The 26,969-nt window shown below is 39.1% G+C and overlaps 1 protein-coding gene across 2 annotated transcripts in view; it reads left to right on the top strand.

Moving 5' to 3' along the window:
- The window catches only part of TAB3 (TGF-beta activated kinase 1 (MAP3K7) binding protein 3), a 43,834-nt gene extending 18,404 nt beyond the window's left edge, over positions 1-25,430 (top strand). Inside the window, exons 2-8 of one of the 2 annotated variants that reach the window (XM_084201204.1) lie at positions 7,312-7,500; positions 10,427-11,558; positions 11,739-11,876; positions 14,941-15,101; positions 17,226-17,319; positions 18,712-18,795; positions 20,939-25,430. In XM_084201204.1, coding sequence (XP_084057330.1) covers positions 7,399-7,500; positions 10,427-11,558; positions 11,739-11,876; positions 14,941-15,101; positions 17,226-17,319; positions 18,712-18,795; positions 20,939-21,087 — 1,860 coding nt within the window. In that variant the 5' untranslated portion in view covers positions 7,312-7,398 and the 3' untranslated portion in view covers positions 21,088-25,430. Of the gene's footprint in view, positions 1-7,311; positions 7,501-10,426; positions 11,877-14,940; positions 15,102-17,225; positions 17,320-18,711; positions 18,796-20,938 lie in introns of both variants that reach the window. The other variant, XM_084201203.1, reaches the window with a different exon arrangement.
- The last annotated feature ends 1,539 nt before the right edge of the window (positions 25,431-26,969 follow it).

Consider the following 26,969-nt stretch of genomic DNA (forward strand, 5'->3'; position numbering starts at 1 on the left):
AGTTTCACCCCTTCTGCTTCCAAAGCAATTAAATAAATAACGTCTCTATATAAATGTTTTGTTGGAAAATTCAAGTTTTGGATCCCTCATTGCAAGGACTTTGAGGTGCTGGAGCATGTCCAGAGAAGGGCAGTGGAGGTGATGAAGGGTCTGGAACACAATTCTCAGGAGCAGCTGTGGGGGAGCCAGGTTTAGCCTGGAGAGGAGGCCTCAGGGGTGACCTTATTGCTTGCTTTGCCTGCCTGTAAGGAGGTTGTGACCAGGTGGAGGTTTGTATCTTCTCCCAGATAAGTTAGATGTAGAACAAAGGGAACTGGCCTCAAGTTGTGCCAGGGGAGGTTCAGGTTGGATATCAGGAAAAATTTATTTGCTGAAAAAGTGGCTAAACATGGGAACAGGCTGCCCCGGGAAGGGTGGAGTCACCATCCCCGAAAGTGTTCAGAAAATTAGTAGCACTCAGTGATACAGTTTAGTGGGCATGGCCGTATTCAGTCAGAGGTTACACTTGATGATCTTGAAAGTCTCTTCCAACCTTAATAATTCTGTGATGTAGATGGAAGAGAGAAAACAGTAACTGTTTTCTGTTTCCACCCGGTACATCTCTCCTGATGCCCTGGTTAAATGTTTCCAAAGGCCAGGATACTGTCCATATACTAAACAAAAGTTCATTTCAGTGTTAATGGCCCATAAGGATGGCAGAGTGTAATTAAAGGGGGAAAAGCAAAGCAAATACTAAGGCATACAAAAAAATACAAAACACATGCTTAAGAGGGAACAGTGATTGATAATGATTTTTTGAATTTTTGTAACAACCTCTGTAATTAACATGCTTGTTAATTACAGATTAAACCCTTTTATGCTTCAGTCATGTTTTTAAGCAGTGTCACTGTTGGGCCAGAAATGGGTTTCTTCTGTCCAGGTTTCTGTTACCTCAGAGTTATATGTTGTTTTTGTGTGATACAGGCACACCACACTGTATCACAGTTTTACTCATTCATAGAGTCTGTGGGAAGAGTTTCAGACATGGACAAAACTGATCACTGCTTAAGTTTAAGCTCCTGGGGGGAAAAACCAAACAAGTGAAGGAATTATTTTGTTGCTCTACACTCCTTTTTCATCCATGATAGTATTCTAATCATGCTGACTTTAATGATTAACATTCCATTTCAGTACTCTGAGCTGTTCTAGGCCATCACATGACACATCTGGGTAACTGTTGTATGGATAAATGGACAGGGATATGGAATTATCAGGAGAGCTTGTATAACTTTACCATAAGAGATCAATTGGTCAACAGAGATAGCTTGTCAGCTTTATTTTTAGTTTCATTCTACCATATACCTCTTTTTTGTGCTTCACATTGCATTGCTAACATCCAGAGGTTTTATGATCTTTTACACAAGTGAATGACTGTTCATCAGAAGACAGCTTGCCAAACCATGAAGCTGTGGTTTTACTGACTTAGCCAGTCATTCAGAACAGTGTCAGCAGCATGCTGAGCTCAACTTTAAACATTGACTGCTTGTATTTTGCTTTGTTGACCTTTATAAGTCTGTGTGAACTGACAAAATGTCTTAAAAGTTCTGTTGTGTCTGTCCTACTGTGTGAAGCAATACAGTCCCAAAGATGTGGGAAGTATAACCCTGTAAATAAAGAAAACTTCTCTTAACAAATAGGCATTCTAATTTCTGAGGTGGAAAAGTTGTGCCTAGCTATATATATAATCCTAAAAATTATTTTAGCTGGACAGTTGAAGCGAAAAATAAACTTTGGGGTTTCTCTTAAATCATGTTTATACAGTGAGTGTGTGACTGAAGATGGTTGTAAGGAAAAATTGCTCTTGGCACTGTTAAAACACTTTAGTTTCTTGTATTTCTGAGATTTTAAGGTCTTCTAGCTAGCAAGTTTTTGTGAAGGTGTCACATTACCATAAAATCATTTGCCTGCCTTTGCTGGAAGAGCAATCCAATGTTTTAGCTGGATTGCTGTAAGTGTTGTGACACTTGTGGGAGGAGTTAATTGCTTTTGCTTATTTGAATAGTTAAAGAAATGAAAACTTAGTGTACAAACCTGTGTTCTTACTTTTCACTATTGGAATTATGTCTTCCTTTTCAGTATTAGAATTTTTAAGAATTGCAGCCAATGTAATTTTCTACTGCAGGCAGGAACCTTTGAATTTAAGGTAACAGTGGTTCCAGAGGCTGCTCAAGGATTAGAGGTGGGATTACATGATTGCATCTGCAGCCAGGTCAGATGCTGGGCATGTTTACAAGGCTATAATTGATGCCTGTTAAATAATAGGTATGTGTGAGATGGGATGTTAAAAACCACGTTTTGGCATAGTTAATCCTTTGTGCGAAGCAATTCAGCTTGAATTTATAACTTTAATCTTAAGTGTCATGGTTCTATGCAAGCTGATTTAAAAAAATGTTGCTCTTCAACAGCTTTTCTGTTTTCAGTCACGGTAGGAAGTACCACAATAATTATACACCTTAACATCTACTTGAGTACTGAAATACAGAAGTGGAATTGGGATGTGATCATGCAGTATGGCAAAATCATTGTTATTTGTTAAAACTACAGAAGTAGCTAAAACCCCAAGGATACTGATACTCAATCTAATAAAGTGCTTTCTAAATATGTTGTCTGAGCTAATTAGTCTCTTGTGTTCTCATGTGTTACTGTTGGCAAGCAGTATATGGACAGTATCCTAGCCTTTGGAAACATTTAACCAGTGTGTCAGCAGAGATGTAGGGGCTGGAATCATTCTGGTGATAAAGAGCTGCTGCCTGTAATCAGTTGGTCTGTCACAGTTTTCAGAGAGAGCTTTTGTAGAGGATAATGTTAGTATTGCTTAGTATTTCACATTGAGTAAGTGATGGGGAGTTTGAAGTGTGGTTTCAGTTTTGCCCTGGTATCTGGTGGTAGCTTTGGGGCTCAGCTGACAGGCAGCTTTCTTGCAGTGCCACACCATGGTCTCTGTTAACTCCAGTATTGACAGCACATGGTAAAATCCCCATCCTGATTTACTGCTGTGTATACAAGAACAGCTTTTGCTTTTGTTATAAATCTGCTTTAGGTGAAGGTGTCCACTTGTCATGGCTTTAACAGATTAGATGACTGACATGTGCTGAGGGAGGTGGTGTGGTGTTCTTGGTCTTGCGTCCTTTTCTCCTTTTTACCTTTTCATCTTCCTTTACACAATGGTGTGATGTTCAGTGGGTATGCATTGTGCAGAGAAAGCTTGTTAACTAATAAAAAGTCTCTGGTTTAGTTTTTATATTGTTTTAACAGGTCGAGTTATTACAGTTGAGTTGACTGAGGGTGAGAAGAAAGGTGGAGAAAGCTGTTCAGTTTTATGTGAGTTGTAACTACCAAGGAGGCTGTGAGGGTGGTGAAGGGTCTGGAGGAGCAGCTGAGGGCACTGGGCTTGCTTGGCCTGGAGGAGACTGAGGGGAGACCTCACTGCAGTCACAACTTCTTCATGAGGGGAAGAGGAGGGGCAGGCACTGATCTCTGCTCTGTGGTGACAGTGACAGGACCAGAGGGAATGGCCTGAAGCTGTGTCACAGAGGTTTAGGTAGGGTATCAGGAAAAGGTTCTTCCCCCAGAGGGTGGTTGGCCACTGGAACAGGGAGGTAGGTGGTCACAGCACCAAGCCTGACAGAGTTCAAGAAGTGTTTGGACAGTGCTCTCAGGCACAGTATAATTCTTGGGGCTGCCCTGTGCAGGGCAAGGAGCTGGACTTTGATATTCCTTGTGGGTAGCTTCTGACCCCAGTATATTTATGATCCTGTAAGCTGATTTTTTATTTTTGTGTTCTGCCTCTCAGTTTTTTTCTTCTTACTCTTCAATACCCATCAATTGTTATAAAACTCTTAACAATTAAATTTAAATTATTAAGTCCTAAGAAAGTGTCTTCCAGGTAGCCTGTTTTCTGGAAGTTCACTCAGGAATTACTTAATTGTTCCATACATAATAATTGTATAAGTGCATACCAGTATATAATTTATACATTTTCAGATAGTGTTGACATAATTGGTATTTATTGACATACTTTAGTTTCAATTGGACCTTTTTCCTGGTGGTTTAGGTGTCTTTATTTAAATTGATTTAGTGCTTCAGAAATGACAGTAGCAGAATAGATTTCCTTCTCTGTGTATTTGAACAGATCTTGGGGAGGATCAAGAACTGTAGTAGTTCTGCTTTTTTATTTACTCTTTCAGAAGAGAGGCATCAGTTGATTGATGGAACTGTTGGTTGTTTTCTTAACTCATACACAAATGGCTTAAGGAAAAGATTAAATGTACATATCATTTGGGCATGTAAAAGGTGTGAAAAGGCAAATTATTCTATTTCTTTAGGACTTGAGTCATGGTTTGCTTAATCCCTGAGATTTACTGAGTGGCTCCTGAGGTTAGCTCTGCTTGTTAACACAGCGGGACCAATTCTGTGACAATATGCTGTGGTTTTGCCATTAAACTGCCATGTATTTAGCACTGTTATTTTAGTCCATCTTCATGAGATACTTTTCATCTAGAGTTTTGGTACTCTCAACTCCTTCCTAAAAGCTACAGATGAAACATCTTGTTTTCATTTTGACTTTGGGTTGGGTTTTGATGCATTGAACTTTCAGTAATTACGAGGTTGATCATGTAAGGCATCTCAGTATGTCCCTTAGCCTATGAATGCTGTCGAAGAGAGTCTTTGAAGAATTGCTTTCCTAGTGTGTTGTGGCTCAGCAGGAGTTCTTGTCTAAGCATCTCAGCTGTGTAGCCTTTGCTGTAAGCCCTTGGCTCTCTGAATAACTTGGTTCTCTGCCTGCCGTGTGCTGTGGAGCAACATGGGAAGTGGGTATTGTATTCCAGCCAGTTCGTGCCTGCTTGGAGTGGAAAATGTGCAGTCAGTTGTAGTCAGGTCAAGTAGAATAAGCTGAACAAAATGCTGGACAATAGGCTGGGCTTGTACATAATGACAATAGTAAATTTTGTGGTGTTGGCTAGGGGGAAAAAAAACCCAGCAAATTTTCACAGTAGCTTAACAGGGTAATCCAGGGACTTCAGAATGATTGTGTGTTTGTTCATGCTCCCCAATAGGCATTTTGAGTCTCTTGTAGGCTTTTTAAGGCTATCTGTGTCAGTGTAAAGGCTGGAAGCTTCAACTCCTCAAAATAAAAATGGAACTTTGTTACCCATTGTGTTTAGACGTTTGATGAAATTCATAGTTGGCCAGTAACTGCCAGTTACTTTGTATTATACCTCTACTCACCACGCATATTTGGGTAATGTTAGAAAACAAAAAGTTAACTTCTATTGTTTTAAAACTGTAGTAGAAAAACATTGAATATCTTGATGGATCTTCTAATGTGGATCTCCACGTTACATTTACAGTCACCCATGTTACATTTAAGCTTTTATTTTAAGAGAAATGATGCAAAGGCTCTTGTCCGTGCAAATGAAATTTTCATAATTATTAGCTCCTGTTTCAGATGCCATCATCTGTTATTCCACAGAAGTTTTAACTGCAATTTATTCTGTTAGGGTACTCCTTCATTACTGCATTTCAGCCTTTGCCTCCTGGGATAAGGAGAGTTGTCTAGAAACACATAGAGCTTGATTGCTGTCAGGTTTTCTTTGAGTATTCTTGTGATGCTCTGCCTTTCAGAGTATAATGTTTGTTTGTCATTTACAAAAACAATAGGTTTATAAAAGATCACCTGTTGTGAGTGTAGACAGGAATTTTCTGCTGGAAGCTTCATTTCCTTTTAAAAAAAGCATTGCTGTGAACAGAAATGAATTGTGATGTACGAGTGTATTGCGATCACAGGAAGATAATTCACATATCTCACTGTTCTTTAGACTTGTCTCATTTATCTTGAAAAAGTGTGTGACGTGGCAGATGTGATACTGGGTACTGGAATACATGAGATGGGACAGAGAGGGACCCTTTCTGTGAGCACAGGTGGTGTTCAGTGAATGCTGATCGCAGGTGAGAGCTGTCCACGTGCAGAGTCACACATCGTGGACTGGACTTGACTGCTGCTTTTTTTACCTCTAAAACTTTAACCAAAGGGGTTTTTTTTTTACCCTAAACATGACACTTTTCTTTGAAGATACATAATCTTTTTTCTTGCCTATGAGAATAAAGAAACTTTCAGATGAAACTGTTGGAATTTTAGTGCCTAGAGGTATGTGTGCGTTTGCTGGTCTGTTGTGGTGCTGGAGGCTGCTGCTGGAAGTTGAACTAACAGATGAAAAGCTGACTGAACACCTGTGCCATGTGCCACTCACAGTTGCACTGAGGTCAAGATAAGCATGATTTAAACTTGGGACTTTGGGCAGATAATATATTATTAAACACCAGCTCTGCTGGTATCTGATTTTCATTTTCTTTTTGAGCACAGCAGTGCATTCTCTGCAGTTAAGAATTCCACTGAGCAGTACTGTTGGAAAGGTTTTTGAAGCTTAGCAGTGATAGATGTGTAACAGGGGCTGTGTCATGCAACACCTCATGCAAAGTTTTTGTGAATCTTTGCAGCACATCAGCTGCTTTTTGGTTACTGCTGTGATCATGAGCCACAAGTGCAAAAAGTGTTTGTTGACTCAGACTGATTTGTCTTCCAGTAGTCCTTGGGTATTGAAGTTCAGGTAGAATATTTTTGTTGTTGAATACAAGAATTTTGAAATGGAAGGAGGTTTAGGGGATTTTGTTTGGTTTGGTTTTTGTCACTCATTATGTTAGTATGAATGTAACAGGTGCTTCACAAAAATCTTATGTAGATGCTTCTCTAATCTTGCAAAGGGCTCTTTAAATTCTCTTTAATTCTTGTTCGGTTTCCCAAAAACTGCTTCTGACTTCTTGGATTTGTAGTGATGTAAAGACAAAAGAGTTTGAACCCTGTTAATAGACTAGCTACTTTGTTTTCCAGCCTGTTATTTCTAGTATATTGTAAATAATACATCTGTAATTGGAAATAACTTCATTCTTTTCTGCAGACCGTTCAGAATTTCACTGGGAGTAAATATATAACGGTTCTGTTTTATGCAGGTCACAATAATTAAAGTCACACATGGTGCTACAGTGGGACTGAGTAAAGACCTGAACTAGCACATTCCAGTGCAATGCCATATAGACATACCTATGGTATTTTAAGTGTTTTAATATTACCATTTGAGAAATGAATATTCCCACTCTTATGTTTAAGCTGTTGTCTCTCTTGGTAGTTAAAAAGCATTATGGTAGTTTTTCTACACAAGCAGTTTGGGAAGGACAGAATTGTGATGGCTTAAAAGATTGTTTTCTTTCTTACAGAAAATGCCAGAAGCCTCAGAAGACCACAATCATTGGAAGGCCTGTTGACTTCCGTTCTCTGGTAATCTGGAACATCATCCATCTGGCATGGCGCAGGGCAGCCAGCAGCTTGACGTGCAGGTACTCCATGATCTCCGGCAGCGTTTCCCTGAGATACCTGAAGGGGTGGTGTCTCAGTGCATGCTTCAGGTATGGTGAACAGTCTATTTTATTTTGGCACAAACTATGAGTTCAGTATGAAAACCCTTTTTATTAGTACATGTGGAGCGTAGATTTTCATTCTCCTGGTTTTATTTTAAAAGGTTGTAAGCCTCCACTACTCGAATTTCTGTCTTTTAGGTACAAAAATTCTGTCATACTTCACTTAGGTTTGTGGAGGTTATTTTGCCCTGATGGTTTTTCATTGCCTGTGTGACCTGTGACTGTATGCATATGGATAACAAAGAAAGTGCCTAATGGGATGTTAACTGATGATGACTACATACATAATGTAGATATATTGGAGGAAGTTTTAGTAAACAGTGATACTTCCAAGATAAGGAGCTGGATTTAGCAATCTGACAGTTTTCCCCCTTTATGGTATCTTTTTCTCATGGCTCTCCAGAGGTTTAGTTGTACTTCTCTCTATCGAGGTCAGGTGGTGGTTCTTCTCTCTGCACTCCTTTTCCTTTCCATTTCATCCTTCAACCTTCGTCTCAAATCAGAAATTGGAAATGATAACAAGTCACCATATGTAATAAGTAGTGGTCAACTGGGAATACCTTCAGTTAATGGGAGGAATCAGGAATGGAATAGAAACATGCAAGATCTGGTTTGGTGCCTTGTGTGGCCATCCATAGCTGAGGTTGGAAAGCTGTACTTGCATCCTGCCTGTCCCTGGCAGGTGAGTAGGTTTACTTAGAATAGGGGTTGTAATTTTTGCATTTTGTCTTCTGAATCATACAAATAAAACTTAATTGCTTTCAGACAAATGTAAAGCAGGGGAAGTCATTCAATTTAAAGCTTTACTTATCCTGACAGTCATATCTTCTGTACTGTTAAGCACACAAGCCTTTTGATGAGCTGTGTTTGTCATAGATATTTTTAAATTTATAAAAGTAAAGAACCCATAATGGTGCAGAAGCATATGGTGTTCTGTCTCTATTATATGGCATTCTGGATAGCTAGTTAACTTTGCCCAGCAAATACTTGTTATGTTTTTAAGTATAGATTTTGTTTCCAAACCCACTTTATATTTTAAAGATGCATGTGCTGATTTCTAATAACCATTTGCAATAAATGCTCTAGATTTAACTCAGTTTGGAGTTTTAGACCTGTCAAAAATTGAGGGTCCTTTGAAATGACAAATGTATTCCATACCCTGATAAAATCAGATCAGAGCCTGTCCTGTATGTGTTCTCTTTACTTGCACCCTGACCAAGTGACCTAAGGAAACTGAAGGCTCTGTTCAAGAAGTTCTGTTTAGCTGGCAAGTGGCCTATGGTAGTGGTTCACATTTTGAGACTTCTGCCTTGGCCTTATGGTGCTGGTTGTTATTACAAGGTCTGGTTCCCACATATTCTGGTCTTAAATTTTTAGTGCTATGTCTGGATATTCCCAGTGATCAATGATGTCTAGAAGGAGAGCTCAGCATGAAGGGAGGTTGTCAGGGAGAAGTATCTGTAGAGTGAGAGCTGTTCCTATTAAAGTGCTGCACTCTTCTGTCATGTTTTGTAGTAACTCTTCATATAAGAAGATATAGAATATGTGAATTCATCTGATAGTGAAATCATATAAATTTTGGGAAAATCATTCTCAATCTGGTATTAAGACTGACTAGGTATAGTCCATGAGAAAAGAAATGTAACATGACTTTTCAGCCAGAGGTTGTTGAAAATTGTATTGCAAGGCAGCATGTGTATATATGTAATATATGCATACAAATTTATATAGTGATAGTGATTAAAATAGAAATGCAGCCATTATTAATGCCCATTCCTTAGAATGGTAATTTTAGCACACTGAGGAAGGCAGGGGTGTATGTGCATATATAAATATGTACACACTTGCCGTGGAAGGAGGTGCTCTCTGTCACAGAAGGTGCAGTTCTGGGTCATGTTTAACAAAGTTAGGGTGCTAAGGGCCAGATTCAGTTGAACTTAAAGTGAAATTTGTTTTCTTTAGCTACTGTTTAAATTAAAATCTGAACCACAGCTGATGGAGGCTGTTACATGATAAAGTGGGGAGAAAAATAAATCCACCATCTGGAATGCTTTCTAGTGATTTTACTCATTTGGAAAAGCTATCATTTATGTTGTTCTTTTAGCAGACTACATTAAGCTAAAATTAGTGGAAAGGGCAAGAAGGGAAAAGGAATTCCCCATTATATTTCTCATTTGATTCATAATTTATTGTCTGTATAATTTCAACTGCCAGCACCACAGAACAAATCAAACATTTAAAAGGGTTATTTGGTTTCTCACTGATGTATGAATAAACCTTTTTTAGCCCTAAGCTTGAAATTCTTAAAGGCAGTTTAAATTTGGTTGGAATTGTAGTGTTCTTTATGGAATCCCTGGGACTTCTTCAAGCAATACTTTTGACTTCATTATTAAGGTATTAAATACTGTTCTGCCAATAAAAGCTGATTTAAAATGTTGGGTTTTTAAACTTCAGGGTGAAGACAAATAGTCACGTAAACAGTAAACTGAAAGTGAAAGCAGTAAACACTCAGCTAAACACTGAAATGTTATCTGCATTTTTTTTGCTTTTTTCAGAGTTTGCAATTTTGATCTAGTTTATTTTGATTTGTGTTGTTATTAAAAGTAGTTAATTGTACAGACTTCCTTGAAGAACATGCAGAGAGTTGTAATCATTGCTTTCCCGAAACTGGCCTTGGTGTTTTTTTGATATGTCATCGTGTAACTAGTGTTACCGGAGCATTTTGCCAGCTGCAATGTGAGCTATGTATTACTAGCATACCCTGTAGCAAGTATCATCTTTATTTCACAATACCTGTGTGTGAAACATTACTCCTAGCTGTGTCCAGGCTAGGCCTGGTTGTGGCCTCAGCTGAATGTTGAACACAGTGCTGGCTCTTTGCTCTGTAGTGATAGGTGTCTGTTCTTGCTTCTAGAACAACAACAACCTCGATGCCTGTTGTCGAGCCCTCGCACAGGAGAGCAGCAAATATTTGTATATGGAGTACCACAGCCCTGATGACACCAGAATGAATAGAAATAGCCTTTTGCACATTAATCTGGGTATTCATCCTCATACCAGCTATCACGCGGGGGATGGAGCTCAACTTAATGGTGGTCGTACACTGGTACACAGCTCAAGCGATGGACACATTGACCCGCAGCGCACGGCAGGTAAACAGCTCATTTGCTTAGTCCAAGAACCACATTCTGCTCCTGCTGTTGTGGCAGCTTCTCCTAGTTACAATCCATTTTTCGTGAATGACCAGAATAGAAATGCAGCTACTCCTCCTCCACAGCCACCTCCACAGCCATCTTCCATACAACCAGGAATGAACACATCTGCTATGCAAGGCCCTCCCACGTATATGCACATACCTCGGTACAGTACAAATCCCATTACTGTTACAGTATCACAAAACCTCCCCTCTGGACAGAGTGTACCCAGAGCTCTACAAATTCTTCCACAGATTCCAAGCAATCTTTATGGGACTCCTGGCTCTATTTATATTAGACAAACATCTCAAAGTTCTTCAGGACGACAGACTCCTCAGAATACACAGTGGCATTCATCGCCACAGGGCCCAGTTCCACATTATACTCCTCGTCCTCTACCTGTATATCCACATCAACAGAACTACCAACCTTCTCAGTATTCTCCAAAACAACCCCAGATCCCTCAGTCAGCTTTTCGATCACCTCCGGCATCCCAGTGTCCCTCTCCCTTCGGCTCTCCTCAACACCAAGTTCAACCTCCTCAGTTGAGTCACCAGAGTTCACATGTTTTCATGCCTCCTAGTCCTTCCACTGTCCCACCCCATCCATATCAGCAAGCATCCCAGACTTTTCAAAAGCAAGGTGGTCACTCTGTATCGTACCTTCCTCCTTTTGCTGGACCTAGTTTATCCAAAGGTTCCATGAATAAAATAGAAATTACAGTTGAGCCACCACAAAGACCCGGGACTGCAATGAACAGAAGCCCTTCACCTATAAGTAATCAACCATCTCAACGAAACCAGCACCCGCTGTATGCAGCCACTACTCCTCCTTCAAGCTCTCCATCCAGAGGTATGTCGGGACAACCCAAACCTCCATTTAGTGTTAATCCAGTATATATTACCTACACTCAACCAGCTGGACCTGCAGGTGCACCAACACAGTCTCCTCGGGTAATGGTATCTCAGCCAAACCCAACCATTTTTAAAATCACAGTAGGTCGAGCACCGACTGAGAATCTTTTAAATTTAGTGGACCAAGAAGAGCGTTCTGCAGCACCAGAACCTATTCAGCCTATTTCTGTAATCCCAGGATCTGGAGGAGAAAAAGGAAGCCATAAGTATCAGAGAAGTTCTAGTTCTGGATCAGACGACTATGCTTACACTCAAGGTAAATGTTTCACTCTGCAAATTGTGGTTGTTGTAAAATGCATTTTCAGTTTGATTTTGCTGCTTAGTGACAATATTTGAACCTGTACAGAAAAAAAAAATAGAAACTGTGTCAAAAATCAGACAGTTTTTTCTGGTTTTTTTTTTTTTTTTTTTAAATACTGCCAAATTTCACTCTAATACATAAAGAATTTCTAAGGGTCCTAACGTTGCTGTACTTCTCATTTCAGGGGACTTTCTTAAAACACTGCAGTTAACAATGATAAGTAGTTTGTTCGTGTACTATGGGGTCAGTTTTGTCAATTCTGCATTGAAGAACTGGGTCATAAAATTACATGTGGATTTTTATAATGTTTTGTATTTGTTCCCTGTTGAAGTGTTAGAACACCTGAAGCAGTGGCTTCTACATTTGGTTTAGATTGAAGCATATTAAGTGAAAGAGAAGAGAGAGAGATAAGAATGCAGCTAGAAAAACTTTGTCAATACAAATATTTTTTAAAGGTAATAAAATGTAATTATTTTGAAGATCTTAAAAGTTCACTTCTTCCACTTCAAGTTTTCAAAGAGGAAGAGGAGATTGGCAGACAAATTTTAGGATGTCTGTTCTGCTGCACAGGGATAAAACATAGTTTTAATGCCATATATAAATGAAGAATTTGGTAATTCAGTAAAAAAAAAAAATGAAGTTAACCCTAAGCTGAAAACTACTTTTCTTGGAGCAATCTGCTCCAAGATTTGTAGATTGGAAGCATTTAAAATTAAGCAAGTGAATCAATCTGTAAGCATTCAAACCAGTAATTTGGGTAATGACAGAATGTTAACCTGCAACAGGTATTTTCTGGATTTGTGTTTGGAAAGAAGAGTCTATTCCTTTGTTGCTCCTTCTAGCCTTTGTTTTACTTCAGAGAGCTGAAATGAGAGCTTATAGTGCTGCTCTGTAGTTCTTGATTTCTTATTTCACCTACTCCCTTTTGAGCTCTTCTAACTCATCAACAAAGCTGTTCTGTCCCTTGTAGACCCAATTAGAAATTCTGTAGACCCAATTCTTCAGTAAAAATGAATGCCAGTAGGTCTGTAACTGAGGCCTTGTGCTTTGGTAGTGTTACTATTACAGCTTCAGTAGAGATTGTATTGATGTGAGAAAAATGCAAGTAGCTGCACATAGCTGTGAAAAACATGTTCTGAAATGTAAGACCTGGTTTTGCCTTTGTGCCTTCCATTAGATTTGTGTCTCTGAAAAGCAAACCAAATAAAACCAATTCGTATATGCTTTTTGGGGTGTTTGCAATTGTAGCAATACCAACCAGAGCTTTTTTTTATTGCTGCACTCTGAACTTTTGATAGAAATAAATTATAGAAGAATAAACATTTTATCTTTACTACCACAAAGGAGTCCTAGAAAAGAGTATGTTTAACAGCTTAATTTAGGGAACAAGTTTGTTTAATTTTTGCTGGAATGTGAGCCATTGTAAAAAGTTTAATCAGAATTTCATTCTAGTTTCTGTACTTTGCTTCTTTGTAACATGAGTCATATTTGATGAGTTGTACTAGGGTATAATGTGAAGCTCTGAAATGTAGTCACACCATGTTAAGTTAAGGAATCACACAGAGACAGGGATTGGTAACAATAGTGGAAAATCATTCAGTCTGATATCTGTACTTTTTTTCTTAATCCTGCTTGCATGACTTATGCTACTTGAAAAACTAGAGAACAGTTCTGTTCAATAATTCTGGTGCCTGTAGTGTAAAAACTCCTGGTGTTATTCTTGGCTAGGCTCTTTGGTGTTTATTTGTTGGCCATGAATTGGTGAATCCATACAAAATCCAAATTACAGTGCTACATTTTTGTGTGGAATGGTGATATCTGCTTCTAACAGGTTGGGGCGTTCTTCCTTTACAGTAAGTTGTCATGTTGTTACTTATTTTTCTAATTCTTTTTAGCTCATATGTTAATATTCTTGCATTCTTTGCTTTTCCTTTGCCTTTTTGGATGGAATGAAGGAAAGGGCAAGTTCTGGCTGTGACTTTTCATGAAGCATCATTTTGCAGGTTCTACAGCGTCCTTGCTTTGAACATTGTTATATGAGCAGCATGTTTGTCTGAATACCCACATCAAATATCTTCTTTTTCTCTGTCCTAGCAGACTTCAATCAGGTAAAACCAGCCTGATCAGAAAGGATTAAGCATCACACTGACTTGGCCAGCTTTGCACCATGATGAAATACTGAGAAATACTCTTCTTTATGAAGCTGAATATTATCTTCTAGCTAGTCACAATTCTTTTCTTTAATTCTCTGGGAGCCCAACAGCAGTTTGTGACTGAGAGTCATAAATTTCAATACCATGATGAAAATGAGGGAGTGACTCAACAGCAGAGAGAGGTTGGAGAAATTGATCTGTCATAAAATTAAGATCTGAAGCACCTGAGCTGACTCAACTCTTTATTTTCTGAATACTGTAGTTTTTTGTTGAAGCTCCATAGTTTTCCCTCTGAACCCTTAGGAAATTACAGTATTGAGGATTACAATATTTCCTGAAAAGCTAAAAGTACTTAGAAGTTATACCACAGTTTAGAATAGCAATGAAAAAACAAATTTGGGACTGACATTTGGCTGATGTCTCAGGGCTGGTGTGTCAGCTGCTGTTGAGCTGCAGGTATGAAGTGTGTGTTACCTCCTGATCTTACCTCTGGTATATTTTTTTTTTTTTTGTCAGTAGAGTATTAGTATGACTAGGTTGCTGTTTCATCCTGAGAAGCTGTCTCCTTGTACAGGTGCCTTTATATTTTTGAGATGAGAAAGACCAAATGCAAAAAAAGAAGCTTTGACCAAAATGGTAATAACAACTTCAAGTTACTGTATAAAATGTGTTTTTATTCTGGAAGAACTTTGTTCTAAATTGTAGTTCATTTGGCATGAAAGCATCTTCACACTGATATTTGGTTGCATGTCTGTGATCACTTTTTTATTTCCAGAAGGGTCACTCATGAATCTTATGCATACGTTAAGAATTCAGCGTTCAGGTTTTTATGTGCTAGTAACTATTTCTTCTATGTAAAACATTAGCCTTGCTGTTACATCAACGGGCAAGGATGGAGAGATTAGCAAAGGAACTGAAGCTTGAGAAAGAAGAGCTTGAACGCCTGAAGACTGAAGTGAATGGCATGGAGCATGATCTGATGCAGAGGCGGCTTCGGAGAGTCAGCTGTACAACTGCAATTCCCACAGTAAGCAATTTGTTAGTATTTTAATTCAACATACACATTTATTTTTTGTGTTTTGACGAAACTAAGGTACTGTTCAAAAATACTGGGTATTTTTGAATACTTCAAAAAGTATTCTGAGTATAAAGTCTTCAGTCTTTGAGGACACTAAGTACTTGACTTGTCATAAGCTAATTCTTGTAGTTGATGAAATGGATATGTGTGCAGTTTTCTTGGTGTTCTCAGTAAAACTTCAGAAGCACATGCACTTGTATGCATGTGTTTTTATACTGGGTTTCTTAACAACCAATAAAAGTATGTCCAAGTCTATTCAGTTAGCCTTAGCCATATAGAGCTTGGTGTTCATGCAGGAAGGTTTACCTTTTGTTTTTTAAAAGCTATTTTATTGTTTGAATAGTTGCTCCTCATAGACAGTATTTCTCTTTTGATATGTGCAGGTGTGCCAAATAACTTCTCAGTGGCAGTGTTGCCTGAAATAGTTGGAACTCTCCTATTTTCCTTGTTGATTCTTCTTATCTGTGTGACTTCTACCTGCAAGTGACTCTAGCCCTGACATGTGTGTGGCTCTGATAAGGGAATTCATCTGGCTGAAAAATAGCTTCCACTATGTGTAGTTGTTAAGCAAATCAGCTCAGACTTACAGGCTGTATTGACACAAACAATGCACACAGGTGCAGGCTGGAAAGCAAAGAAGGGCTCTTGGCTGTTTAGCTGCTGCGGCTGTTCTGTGTCTCACCTGTTCCAGGACAGCATTTGGCAAAGATGTACCTGGGAGAAGTGCAGAGGCACTGAGTGTGCCAGAATGAGGTTAGGAAAGCCAGAGACCAGCTGGAGGTGAATCTGGCACAGGATTTCAAAGACCAAAAGAAAGGCTTCTGTTACTACCTAGGTGACAGCAGGAAGGCCAGTGAAAATGTGGGCTCAGCAAGTTGGGGGGCATGGTTATGAAGGACATGGAAAAGGCTTGAGATACTGAATGAACTCCTTGGTTCAGTCTTTACAGTCCATTAGGAATTCCAGGTCCCAGAGACTGTGGGCAAAGTGTGAAGCAAAGAAGGTATATCCTTAATGGAAGAGAATCAGGTCAGGGTATTCTTGGCCAAAGCAATCACACACGAGGTCATAATCCTGGATGAGATACCTGTGAGTGCTGAGGGAGCTGGCAGGTGTCATTGCAAGGCCACTCCAGATAAACTTTGGTTCATTAATGGTGTTTGGGAAAGTTCCCAAAGGCTAGAGGAGAGCAAATATCACTGATGTCTGCAAGAAGGGGGGGACCCAGGGAACTACAGGTTGGTCAGCCTCACTTTGATCCTTGGGAAAGTGATTGAGCAGCTAATGCTGCTGACTGTTTCCAGGCACATGAAGGACAAGAAAGTGGTCAGCAGCAGTCACATAGATTCACCAAGGGGAAGCCAGGCTTAGTGAACTTCTAGGATGGAAAGTCCTGGATGATCTCCAGAGGTTCCTTGCAACCTTGAATATTCTGTGATTTTGTGACTGTGATGATGGAATGTATCCTTGGATAAAATGTGTTAGTGATTGATGCTGCTAGCATTAAGAAAGCTTTCCATTCCAGTAACTTAGGGTTTCTTAACGATATGCAAATATATGCACTTAAATAACTGATTATGCTGTTAAAAATAATTGCAGTCTTTCATCATTGAGTGATTTAAATATACCGAGCTAAAAGGTTGGGCTTCTTGGAGCTCCTTGGGTTGATGCAAATGAATAAACTTTTGACCTCATTCAGTTATAAGCAAGTAATAGTCAATGTGGGCTGCAGTTTGTATTCTGTTTTTTATTATCTTGATGCAAACTCAGGTAGCAAGTCATCCATTTATACAGAATTTAGTAACATGTGTTTTATAAACTCGACCTCAGCTATGTCATCTTACTAATGAATTTTAATATCAACTTGTCTGTTTTCCTCCTCACGTAACCAATAGAATGTTTTTTGAGGGCGAGTGAGTTAGGGCTAGTGGGCCCAACAGTTGGGCTTCTTTCAGTGTCTTACCTATACTCAGTTTTTAGTAAAGCTATTAACAAAGATACAGCAATGTTTTTTCTATTTCAAATAAGATGCTGACTTTCCCCCAATTACTATTTTGGGATGTTTCTTTCTAGCCTGAGGAAATGACCAGATTGAGAAGCCTCAACAGACAACTCCAGATAAATGTTGACTGTACACTGAAAGAAGTTGATCTCCTTCAATCTAGAGGTATTGAATTGATGCTTTTTAAGAAATATCATTTGGATATGGTCACAAATGTTAGTCTGCTGGAGGTTAGGAAGGCTCTGCAGAGGGCTCTGGACAGGTTGGATAATGGGGCGTGGTCAATTTTATGAGGTTCAAATGTGTCATAACACCCCAGGCAGAGCTATAGGCTGGGGAGAGAGTGGCTGGAAATGTGTCTGGAGGAAAAGGAGCTGGGGATGCTGGTGAGCAGCAGCTGAACTTGATCCAGGTGTGCCCAGGGAGGCCCATGGCACCTGGCCTGGATCAGCAATTGTGCAGCAGCAGGAGCAGGGCACAAATTGTTCCTCTCTGGAGAGTCAGTCCCATGAGAAATGGCTGAGGCAGCTGTGAGTGTTTAGCCTGGAGAAAAGGAGGCTCAGGAGGACCTCATTGCTCTTTACAATAACGTGAAAGGAGGCTGTGGTGAGGTGGAGTCTCTTCTCCCAGGTTACAAGTGACAGATGAGAGGAAACAGCCTCAAGTTGCACCAGAGCAGGTTTAGATTGGATGTTAGGGAAAATGTCTTCAGGGCAAGGGTTGTCAAGCACTGGAACAGGCTGCCTAGGAAAGTGGTGGAGTTGCCATCCCTGGAGGTATTTAAAAAACCTATAGATGCAGCTCCTGGGGACATAGGTTAGTGATTGACTTGGCAGTGCTGGGGTAGCAGCTGGACTCAATGATCTTTGAGGTCTTCTCCAACCTAAATGATCCTATGATTCTAATATGGCATGTTTTTATAGTTCAATTTATATTAGCAGTGACAACTTGCCTCTAAAAAGTGTGCGTTTTTTCAGTTGCAACCTAATAACTTGGCTTGCTAATACTTCTGTTAGCCAAGTTAAATTCCATTAGCAAGAAAGTGGTGACATAAAATGACTTTGCCAAGAGCATATTAAAAAACATTACTCCTTTGTGAAGATCCTTCACTTAAAATTTTAACTTTTTGCTGGCAAAGGCTATGGCCAAGTAATAGAGAACTGAACAATGAGTTGCAACCAAGAGGCTGGCAAACAGAAATTTACTAGGGTTTTTAAAAGTTTTTTGTAGCAGAAACTTGTCTCAAATCGAATCAAAGAGATAAGGAGATGCACAATCCTTTTTTATCAAGGAAGTATCCTGTAGGAAGATGTACATTTCACATATTTTCACAGCAATGCAAAATATTGAGCTGGAGTTGATTTTTCAATATGGGATTGCCCCGCTAAAAATTACTATGATTGACAGAAAACTAAAAATATGTGACAAAACTTGTGAAAATGCGAAGATATAATGTCATAATAAGATGTATAAAATAAGAAGCCTTTGGATGTTCATGTCACTGGCTTAGGCATTTAAATAATCTTCAAGTTACACTTTCTTTTTCTTTTCTAACAGGAAACTTTGATCCGAAAGCCACATGTAACTTCTATGATAACATAGAGCCTGGTCCTGTTGTGCCACCAAAGCCATATAAAAAAGGTAGGTCAACAAACAGGCATTATCACCAAATCTGCATTGAGTGAGGTTTTCTTCTTTTTAAATTATTCCTGTGTTGGCAGGAAGCAGCTCTAGTTATTTAACTTTTCTGTCTATAATTCAAACCAGAACATTTTTCTGTAAGTGCAGTAATCCTGGCTACAACTTGTTTTCCTCACTGTTGTGAATGAATGTTCTGTTAATACCACCTTGATTATAAATAGTTACTCTCTACTAGAAAAAAGAGCTGAAATAGCCAGTGTGGGATCCTATGCTCTGATACAGAAGAAACAGCAATCTTTTCCCTGAAAATATTATGTGTGATAAGGTTTGTAATATAGTGTCTCCTCTTGGTGTAACTGGCATGCACTGCACTTGTTAGTGGAAAGGAAAGCTCTTCTGAATCAGTAATCCTATGGTCTCCCTGACACTCCAAAGTTTGTAAATGAGTTCTGGTTGCTGCTAAGACTCCACAAAGGTTTCTGTAGGTGAATTTTAAATTCATATTAGGAAATTTTCCCTCTCTTTTGAAGTAAGTGTTTTACTCCTCAAGGTAATAAAATTATGACTGAGTGGAAATTTAAAAGAAAGAGGAGGCCTAGAACTGTTGCTTGTGGCTCAAAGATAATACTGGGAGGAGCTGCCTGTATTAGGTGGTAGTGTCCAGGAAAGCAGTAGCACCAGGTGAGCTATGGTATGCCTGGCTGGAGTCCCCTTAAATTGCAGTGATCATGCAGTTGGTTAAGAAGTTGTCAACTTTATGGTGCTTGAAGACATCATCTTAATTACACTACCATATTTAATGTGTTATTTCAAAGCAAAATAATGTGCAAAACTCACATGAAATGAGTTATTTTACTTGGCAGTTGGGAATATAGTGCCTTGTAAGGATTTCTACAACAGGCTTCCAGGTTTTGTCTGCCAGCTTATTACAGTTCAGTTGTAGGGCTGCTGTACTGTATTCAGAGCTTGTACTATTACATGGAGGCATCAAATTTTTTTCCCTTAAATAATAAATATTGTTTAATATTGAGCTGTTGAAAGCGTGGGCAGCCAGACGGGTGTGGGCAGACAAGGGTGTGCTCTGTGCTGCCATCTGGCCAGCCAGTGGAACGCACTGAGTGCCCACACTGCCTGGCTCACCAGGAATTTGTTGAGGTCGAGCACTGCTGATGAGACTGTGCAGCTTCTGGCCTGGAGACTGCATCTAAGCAAAGAGGTTACTTTTATTTCCTCTGTTTGTCTCTGTACTATCTGCACTAAAGTTGTCATCGGGGTCTGCTGCATTTCTTAGCAGGTGGAGCAGCAACTGCAAATTACTTTGTGTGCACTTACAAATTGCAGGCCTTTGTTAGACATGAGTTCGCAGATGTTTAGCAGCTGGGTGTCCTAGCCATTCCTTCTAGGTGTGTGTGTTAATAAATATTAACATTTTCTAATGTGTTTCCACATCCTGGGAGCATTCCTTACTTAAAGTAGATAACCTGAGGTGTTGAGGTGGTGTCGGGAGACATGAAAAATTGAGTGTTTCTGTGGGTTAAGGCCTGTTGTGTTATTTGCATATGTACTGATTTTATGAGTGAAAACAGACTTAAATGCTGATTCATGTACATATATCCCTACTTCAAAGGCATGAGGAGGAATTGTCTTGTTTTGAAATAGGCCTGTCATTTTATTTTTAGATTGTATTCTTTTTCAGCCTGAATTAATGCTAGAATTAACATGTGTTTTGTCACATTACTTGAAGCAACTAAGTTAGAAGTAGTTTTTCCCTTTCAGGTGAAGCAGGGTTATGGTAGTTAAATATTTGGAAATAGTCTGCTGTGTAAACCTTAACAGGATGGTGCTCCAGTGCCAGTAACAAACTTGTATGCTTTAAGCTATTAAACCTTTAGCAGCATCAGTGACCTAACAGGGATGAGTTCTCTTCTTGGTTTTAAGGTGTTAAAGTTAAGCGGCTCTTTACAGAAGTGAAATACTTCTGTAAATATTCAGATTTCACAAATTCAATTAGAAGTGCTTTAGGAAGAGGTTTCCATGTTCATTTTAAGATAGACTGTTTAATTAGGTCACCTTTCAGTAATGTGATCTTGACTATTAATCCTTCTCTTCTGAAATAAAATATTTTCTTTTGGCTTTTCTTTAGAGCATCAAAACAGCTCCAAACAGACTCCACGGACTCAGCCAAGAGATGAAGACTTTGAAGGGGCCCCATGGAATTGTGGTAGCTGCACCTTTCTAAACCACCCAGCACTAAATCGCTGTGAACAGTGTGAAATGCCACGATACACCTGAAATTCAGGAGAGGGCTGCACTGGGTTGAACACAGGCTCTCAAGCCAACAGCTGTAAGAGAAGGAAACATGGGGAACCTTTCAGACCACCTGCCCGGCCTTTGCCAGTCAACAATCTTCATACTGCAAGGGGTGGGGGTAATGTGTTAGGATGTTTCTGCTTCTGCTGCACTAGAAAATAAATAAATTAAGGGTTAAATTCCTTCCCATTGTAGTGAGCAAAGCAGAAAATGAAACCTGAAAATGTAAAAGGATTAATTTTGAGAAGAATGTATGCAGGAAAGCAAATAACTACTGGTGTTTATTCCTGTGGTTATAGTTACTGCTTAGTGGCTCTAAAAACAACCAACCCAAAACTACTGGTTTTTTAAAGAAAATTATAGGACTCTTAGTAATGGTGTGAAGTGTTACACTTAACCAGAAGAACTGAAGAGCCAGAGGTGACTTAACCTGGCCACAGCTAGCTGGAAAACAAAGGCTCCCTGTGCTTCTAGATTGTAAGCTACTGAAAAAGAAGACAGGTAAATGCAATGATAAATTTTGCAATGTATAAAAAAACAAGGAGAAGGGTATTTGTAATTGCTGCTTTTTTTCAGGGTAACTTATGTCTACAAAAAATTGCTGTTTGAAATAGTGACCTGAGGTGACTAAGTGAGGAACTGTGTGAGTGTTACAGAGAGTGTAATCAGAGGTAATTTTTTACAATCCCGTTTGCTTGTACAGTGCCCACCTGGCTGTGTCAACACTGGTAATAAACCGAGAATGAATTCTACCACACTGCAGATGCAAATCCTGCTGCATGCTTTCATTGGGCCGTCGTATTTCCAAGCTCAAAGGATGCTTTTCTATACAACCTTCTGAGCCTGTGCTGTGCAGCAGCACAGTGAGGTATGCCAAACACAGGCTACTCCAAATTCCATTTGGAAGACTTGGGCTCAGCCATGGTTGTGTTTGAGAAGAGTTTATACCCAGTTCCTTAGGCCTTTTCAGCTTCCAATTTGTGAAGAATTCATGGTGTTTACAGCACAGAAGGTACTTTGTGCCCCAGATCAAAGTTAGCTGAAAAATGATTAATCAGTTCTTCAGTAAAGGTTTATTTGCACATTATTAATAAACCAGCCTGTACAAAATAGCAGATGCCAGATCCTGAAGAATTACACACTGCATTCTTTCTATTTTGGTCAGGAAATATTTGTCATAGGTTAAAGAACACAAGACTTGCAATTGAAAATCCTACTGGTACTTATCTGCCTATGATACACTGTATTCTAAAGGTGATGTTCAATCTGTCTGAATGCTTCAGGCTGCTGGAATTAAGCACTCGATACTTTGAGATCAACCTTGGGTTTGGGCAGCTGAATGATTCTGTGACACAGCTGTGTGCCTGAGTAGGGTGTTCTGTGTACAGGTCAGAGGCTGGTACAGTGCATTTGAGTTTTTATGGTATAACTTCATCACAATTCAGAGATGCAGCCAAGCACTTCAGCTGAATTATGGTAATTGACTTGGTAAAGCAAAATTTGCTATTAACTTTACCATGAAATTTTGAAACTACTTCATTTTAAGCTGTTCTTAGCTCATGGCAGCCACATCCATATTGTCAATTACCACAGTTCACTCGATGTGTGATAACATGCTAAGCTGTGGTAGAACAATCATATGTCTGAATCTTTATTTAAAATAAAGCAGCATTTGCAAGGGGTGGGTGGAGAAAAACTCATCTTGACTGCATTGCTCAATCTGGTGTCTTCTTTCCCCGTGGTTTATAAAGACAACAGTAAGAACCAAACTGTTGATCTTAGATGAGGAACCAATATTTTATCTGGCATTTTTCAATATGTTCTTGCACTAAATCTTCAGGATAAATTAAAATAAGCTAAGAGATCTCCAGCAATCAGTGGGCACCACTAATGAGCAAAACTAAGTCAAAGGCATCAGAGGTAGTTTTCCTTCCTTCCCAGTGATTTACACTGCTGTGAGGGGAGCTCATCACATGTGGAAGGGGGTAAGAAAGTTACTGTCAGTTACTGTCAGCTCAAATTAAAAGCCAGGTATTAATTTTGTGCATGCCAGTGGACAGTTTGACAAAACTGAGAAAGAGAAAACAGATGAGCAGAGGCATTGCTGTTATCAGCTGTATAACGAATTATTCCAAACAATACCAGTAACTTCATGGCTTTTCTATCCTGATGCCTTTGCCATTGTATTATTTCAATTTTCTGTTCCTTTGTACTTCTGGTGAAGTTCTAGAAGCATTTGTTTTTGCTGGAATTACAAAAAAGATAGCAACTGAAGTGACAGTCAGCAAATGAGAGTAGGGGTGTCATGCAAAAACACAGTTGTGCCATTTTCAGACAGAATAGATGCTACTTTCAAAGGAGGAGGTGCAAATATGCATTCAGTCCAAAAATGCCCTGAACTGCAATAACCTTACATGGAGACTTGCCAATCATAGTCCCAGCTTCACCAGAGGAAGAGAAGGAGGGCTGCCACCACAGCAAGATAATCATTGGAAGAGTGAGTGAGCGCCATTAAATTGATAAATGAGTCCTTTGTACCAATGACTTTACTCTGTTTTTTCAATTACTCTCATTTGTTGCTTGTACAAACAAACAAAGAAACCACCACACCCTTCTGTTATATTCTTTTACTTGTAAATGCCCATACTCAAACTTTAATAGTAAAGACTTGACATGGTGCTTGAATATTTCTAGTTTGTTAGAATGTAATTGTATTTTGAATATTGGAAGATCCATTTTCTTTCTGAAAGCAGGTGATGCCATTCAAACCCCAACTGAATTGTAGATTATACCAAAAAGATTGGTTAATGGAATATTTATTGAATGCACATAAAACCCTAATGTCAGCTGGCAACAAAATGCACTGTATTGTATAAAACTTGTGTGTGTGTGAGTGAGAGAGAGAATGTTGGGATGCTGATGCTGTTGATTTAATGCACTACTTGTATTTTCTTTTTTCCTTAATGACTGAGCTCTCCCTCAACCATGCTACTAGATTGGTAGAGTTTGTAACTGACTTGGACATTCAGTTATTCAAAATGATCTTACTGTTCATTGAAATTTTATAAAGCTTATTTTATATTTACTGTGCTATTAAGATGAATTCCCTTTAATTATAGGATACTACTGTAGTTCTTTAAAAGTTTATTTAGAGTGGGGCTTGTGGAAAATTATTCAGAACATAGTAAACCAAAAGAAATCCTGAACTTTGGATCTACTTTTAATTTGATGTAATTATTAGTCTTGTTTGGGTGAAGAGGAAGGGGGTGGGAAAGGAAAAGGAAAGGAAGTACTTTGTAAAATGTAGTCTTAGATCAGATTGAATTGTGTATCTGTGTGTCTGTGGTATGTGTGTGTTTCCCTTGAAAAATGGGAGGTGTGGTGAAAAGGTGTAATAATTCTTAAAAGAGCTGGTCTCAGTACTTTCTGATTATGATATGCTACTGAATCACGTTTGTTTTTATTTTTAAACCCAGCTTTTCTCTCAGTTACTTTTATCTCTCCCAGCTATACATCTCTCACTTCAATTTCTAAATACTTCTACATTTAATATTGATTGTAAAATCCCTTGAAACTGAAATAGAAATACTTGAGTTGAAATGGGGACAAAATAAAGAATGTTTTAAAAAAGAATGTGAGAATATTAAATATGTTAAAAACAAGCTTGTCATCAGGATGATAGTTCTTTTAAAATCCAGTGGTGTACCCTAGAATGTGAACATGGCTATCCTGATGAGAAGTGGATGGTTAGACATAAAGAATTCAACAACTAATTTGGTACCACAGAATTGATGTTCTCTGTATTGCAGTGACTCCAGATCCCACAAAGAAGGAAGACATGCACAGATATCACATCTCACAGTCAGTACTGTCTCTGTGTGCAGCTGCATTTTTTTATTTCAAAAAGTCAGTCTTAACATGAACCCAGACATGACTGAGTTTTGCCACATTTCTTCAGTTGGGGCTTTCATTGCTGTCTATGTCCATAAATGCAAATATTTTTCTTGGAATAATCAGAAATCAATGGAGTTAATGCAATATTATAATCCTGGATTTCCAGTATCTTTGAAACCAATTTTAAAAAACTGTGTTCTTGAAACTTATTTATTTATGGTGGCACCAGTGTATCTAATCCATACTTCCTGCTGTGTGAAACCCTGTTAAATTTTTTCATTAAAAAAAGACACGATCTTGTTTAATCCTGTATATATGGTGTCTACATTCTAGATTTGTGTATGCTGTGAATGAACTTATTACTAAGAGATGAAATTGTATAAAAGCATTCAGAGGCTATGCATGCATGGTACCTCCAGAAAGTGCATACTCCAAGCTGCAGATTCCTGCAAAAATAAATTAATAAAACTAAGCAAACATCACATCCTGCATTTGTTCTCGTATGTAGTAGGAAACATTTTTAAAATACAGCCTTTTTAGGCCTTCATAGCCTGATTGTTTCTGATCTCCCACTTGGACCTGTAGCTGTAGCAAGTTTGTTTCAGGGCTTTTGGGGTTTTTGTTTTGGTGATCATTAGGCATTTCCTGAATATTGAACTGGGGTCCACATCCTGTTCCCATGAATGTGAATGAGTAGGAATCCTATTTAGATGATGGATATTCTGTGCAGCTTCTGGTGTAGAAACAGGACATAGCATGTTCAGAGTGTGAGGCTGGCCTCAGCACTTCTCCCTTGCCTTGGACAGAAGGTTGTTACCAGGAGCAGCTTTGCCTGCTGCAGCCCCTGGGTGATGGCTGCAGTACCCAGTTCCTGCAGCACAGGAGTCCCTCTGCTGCCTTAACCCCTTGGAAAGGCACTGCTCTGGGAGAGGGGGAGAGGTGCCAGTGCACAAATGTGAGTGCAGGCACTTGGTAGGGTCCTGTTCTCCATGGCATCAGCTGCCCACAGCTCAGGAGCTCCAGAGCTGTGACCCGCTGCCTTCTGGTCACAAACCTGCTGCACTTCGCTCAGGAAACACAGGTAAGAATTTCATTCTGCATTCCTTTTGCTAAGTTGACTTTTTCAGAGTTTCAGGAGACATTTGTATTTTAATTAAGCGTTTTATTTTTTTCGCTTTAGAAATCATTGCAGTTGAAACAGATTAAAAAAAGCAAACATACAAAAGTTGAGATACCTGTAAAGTATATTGTGCTAATGGGAAACCGTCATTAGCACAATAGACACCAGTCTAACAAGTGGTCACCATGAGGTGACCATGAGGAGGCAGATCTGCCTGGATTGCATAAAACTGGTTGATTAATTCCTCAGGATAATTTTGTTTTGGCAGCAGTGAACCGTGTCTTAAATCCGTGGCTCTTTGAGAGATAGTTTGTCCTGTGTTCTGGTAAATGTTCCTGGAATGCTGTGCTGCTGCTTCTAGTGAGGACAGCCCATGCTGTGATGGGTAGGTGCTGTGCATTCTTTATTGCACCATCTCTGGTTGTAAATGTGCTTTTTCAAAGGAGGTGGTTGATACCTGGTTTTGTCTGAATGGCTGGACTCAAAGTGTTACCTACTCAGTGGGCTACCTGAATTTTTATGGAAACCTTGTGAAGTTGTTAAAGAAGGGGTTTTGTTAATTTTTAGCTGGAGGGTCTGTGATTATGACATGTTCTAGTTGGACAGTAGAGCCAGGCCAGACCTGCAAAAGCCTTTTTAAGGGGCGCCACGCTGCTTCAGAAAATATTCTGTTTCTCTAGAAAACAGTAATATATTGAATTAAACAGCAACAACAACAACAACAAACAAACACAAAAACCAACCAACCGAAGAAAACTCAAACAAACAAAAAACTCAAAGAAACCAAACCAAAACAGAAAAACCTCAGCAGGTAATTTTGCAGATAGGCAAGACTTAGAGCCTTGCATAT

This window comes from Fringilla coelebs (assembly GCF_963513975.1).
Source record: "Fringilla coelebs genome assembly, chromosome: 2".
Classification (NCBI taxonomy): Eukaryota; Metazoa; Chordata; class Aves; order Passeriformes; family Fringillidae; genus Fringilla; species Fringilla coelebs.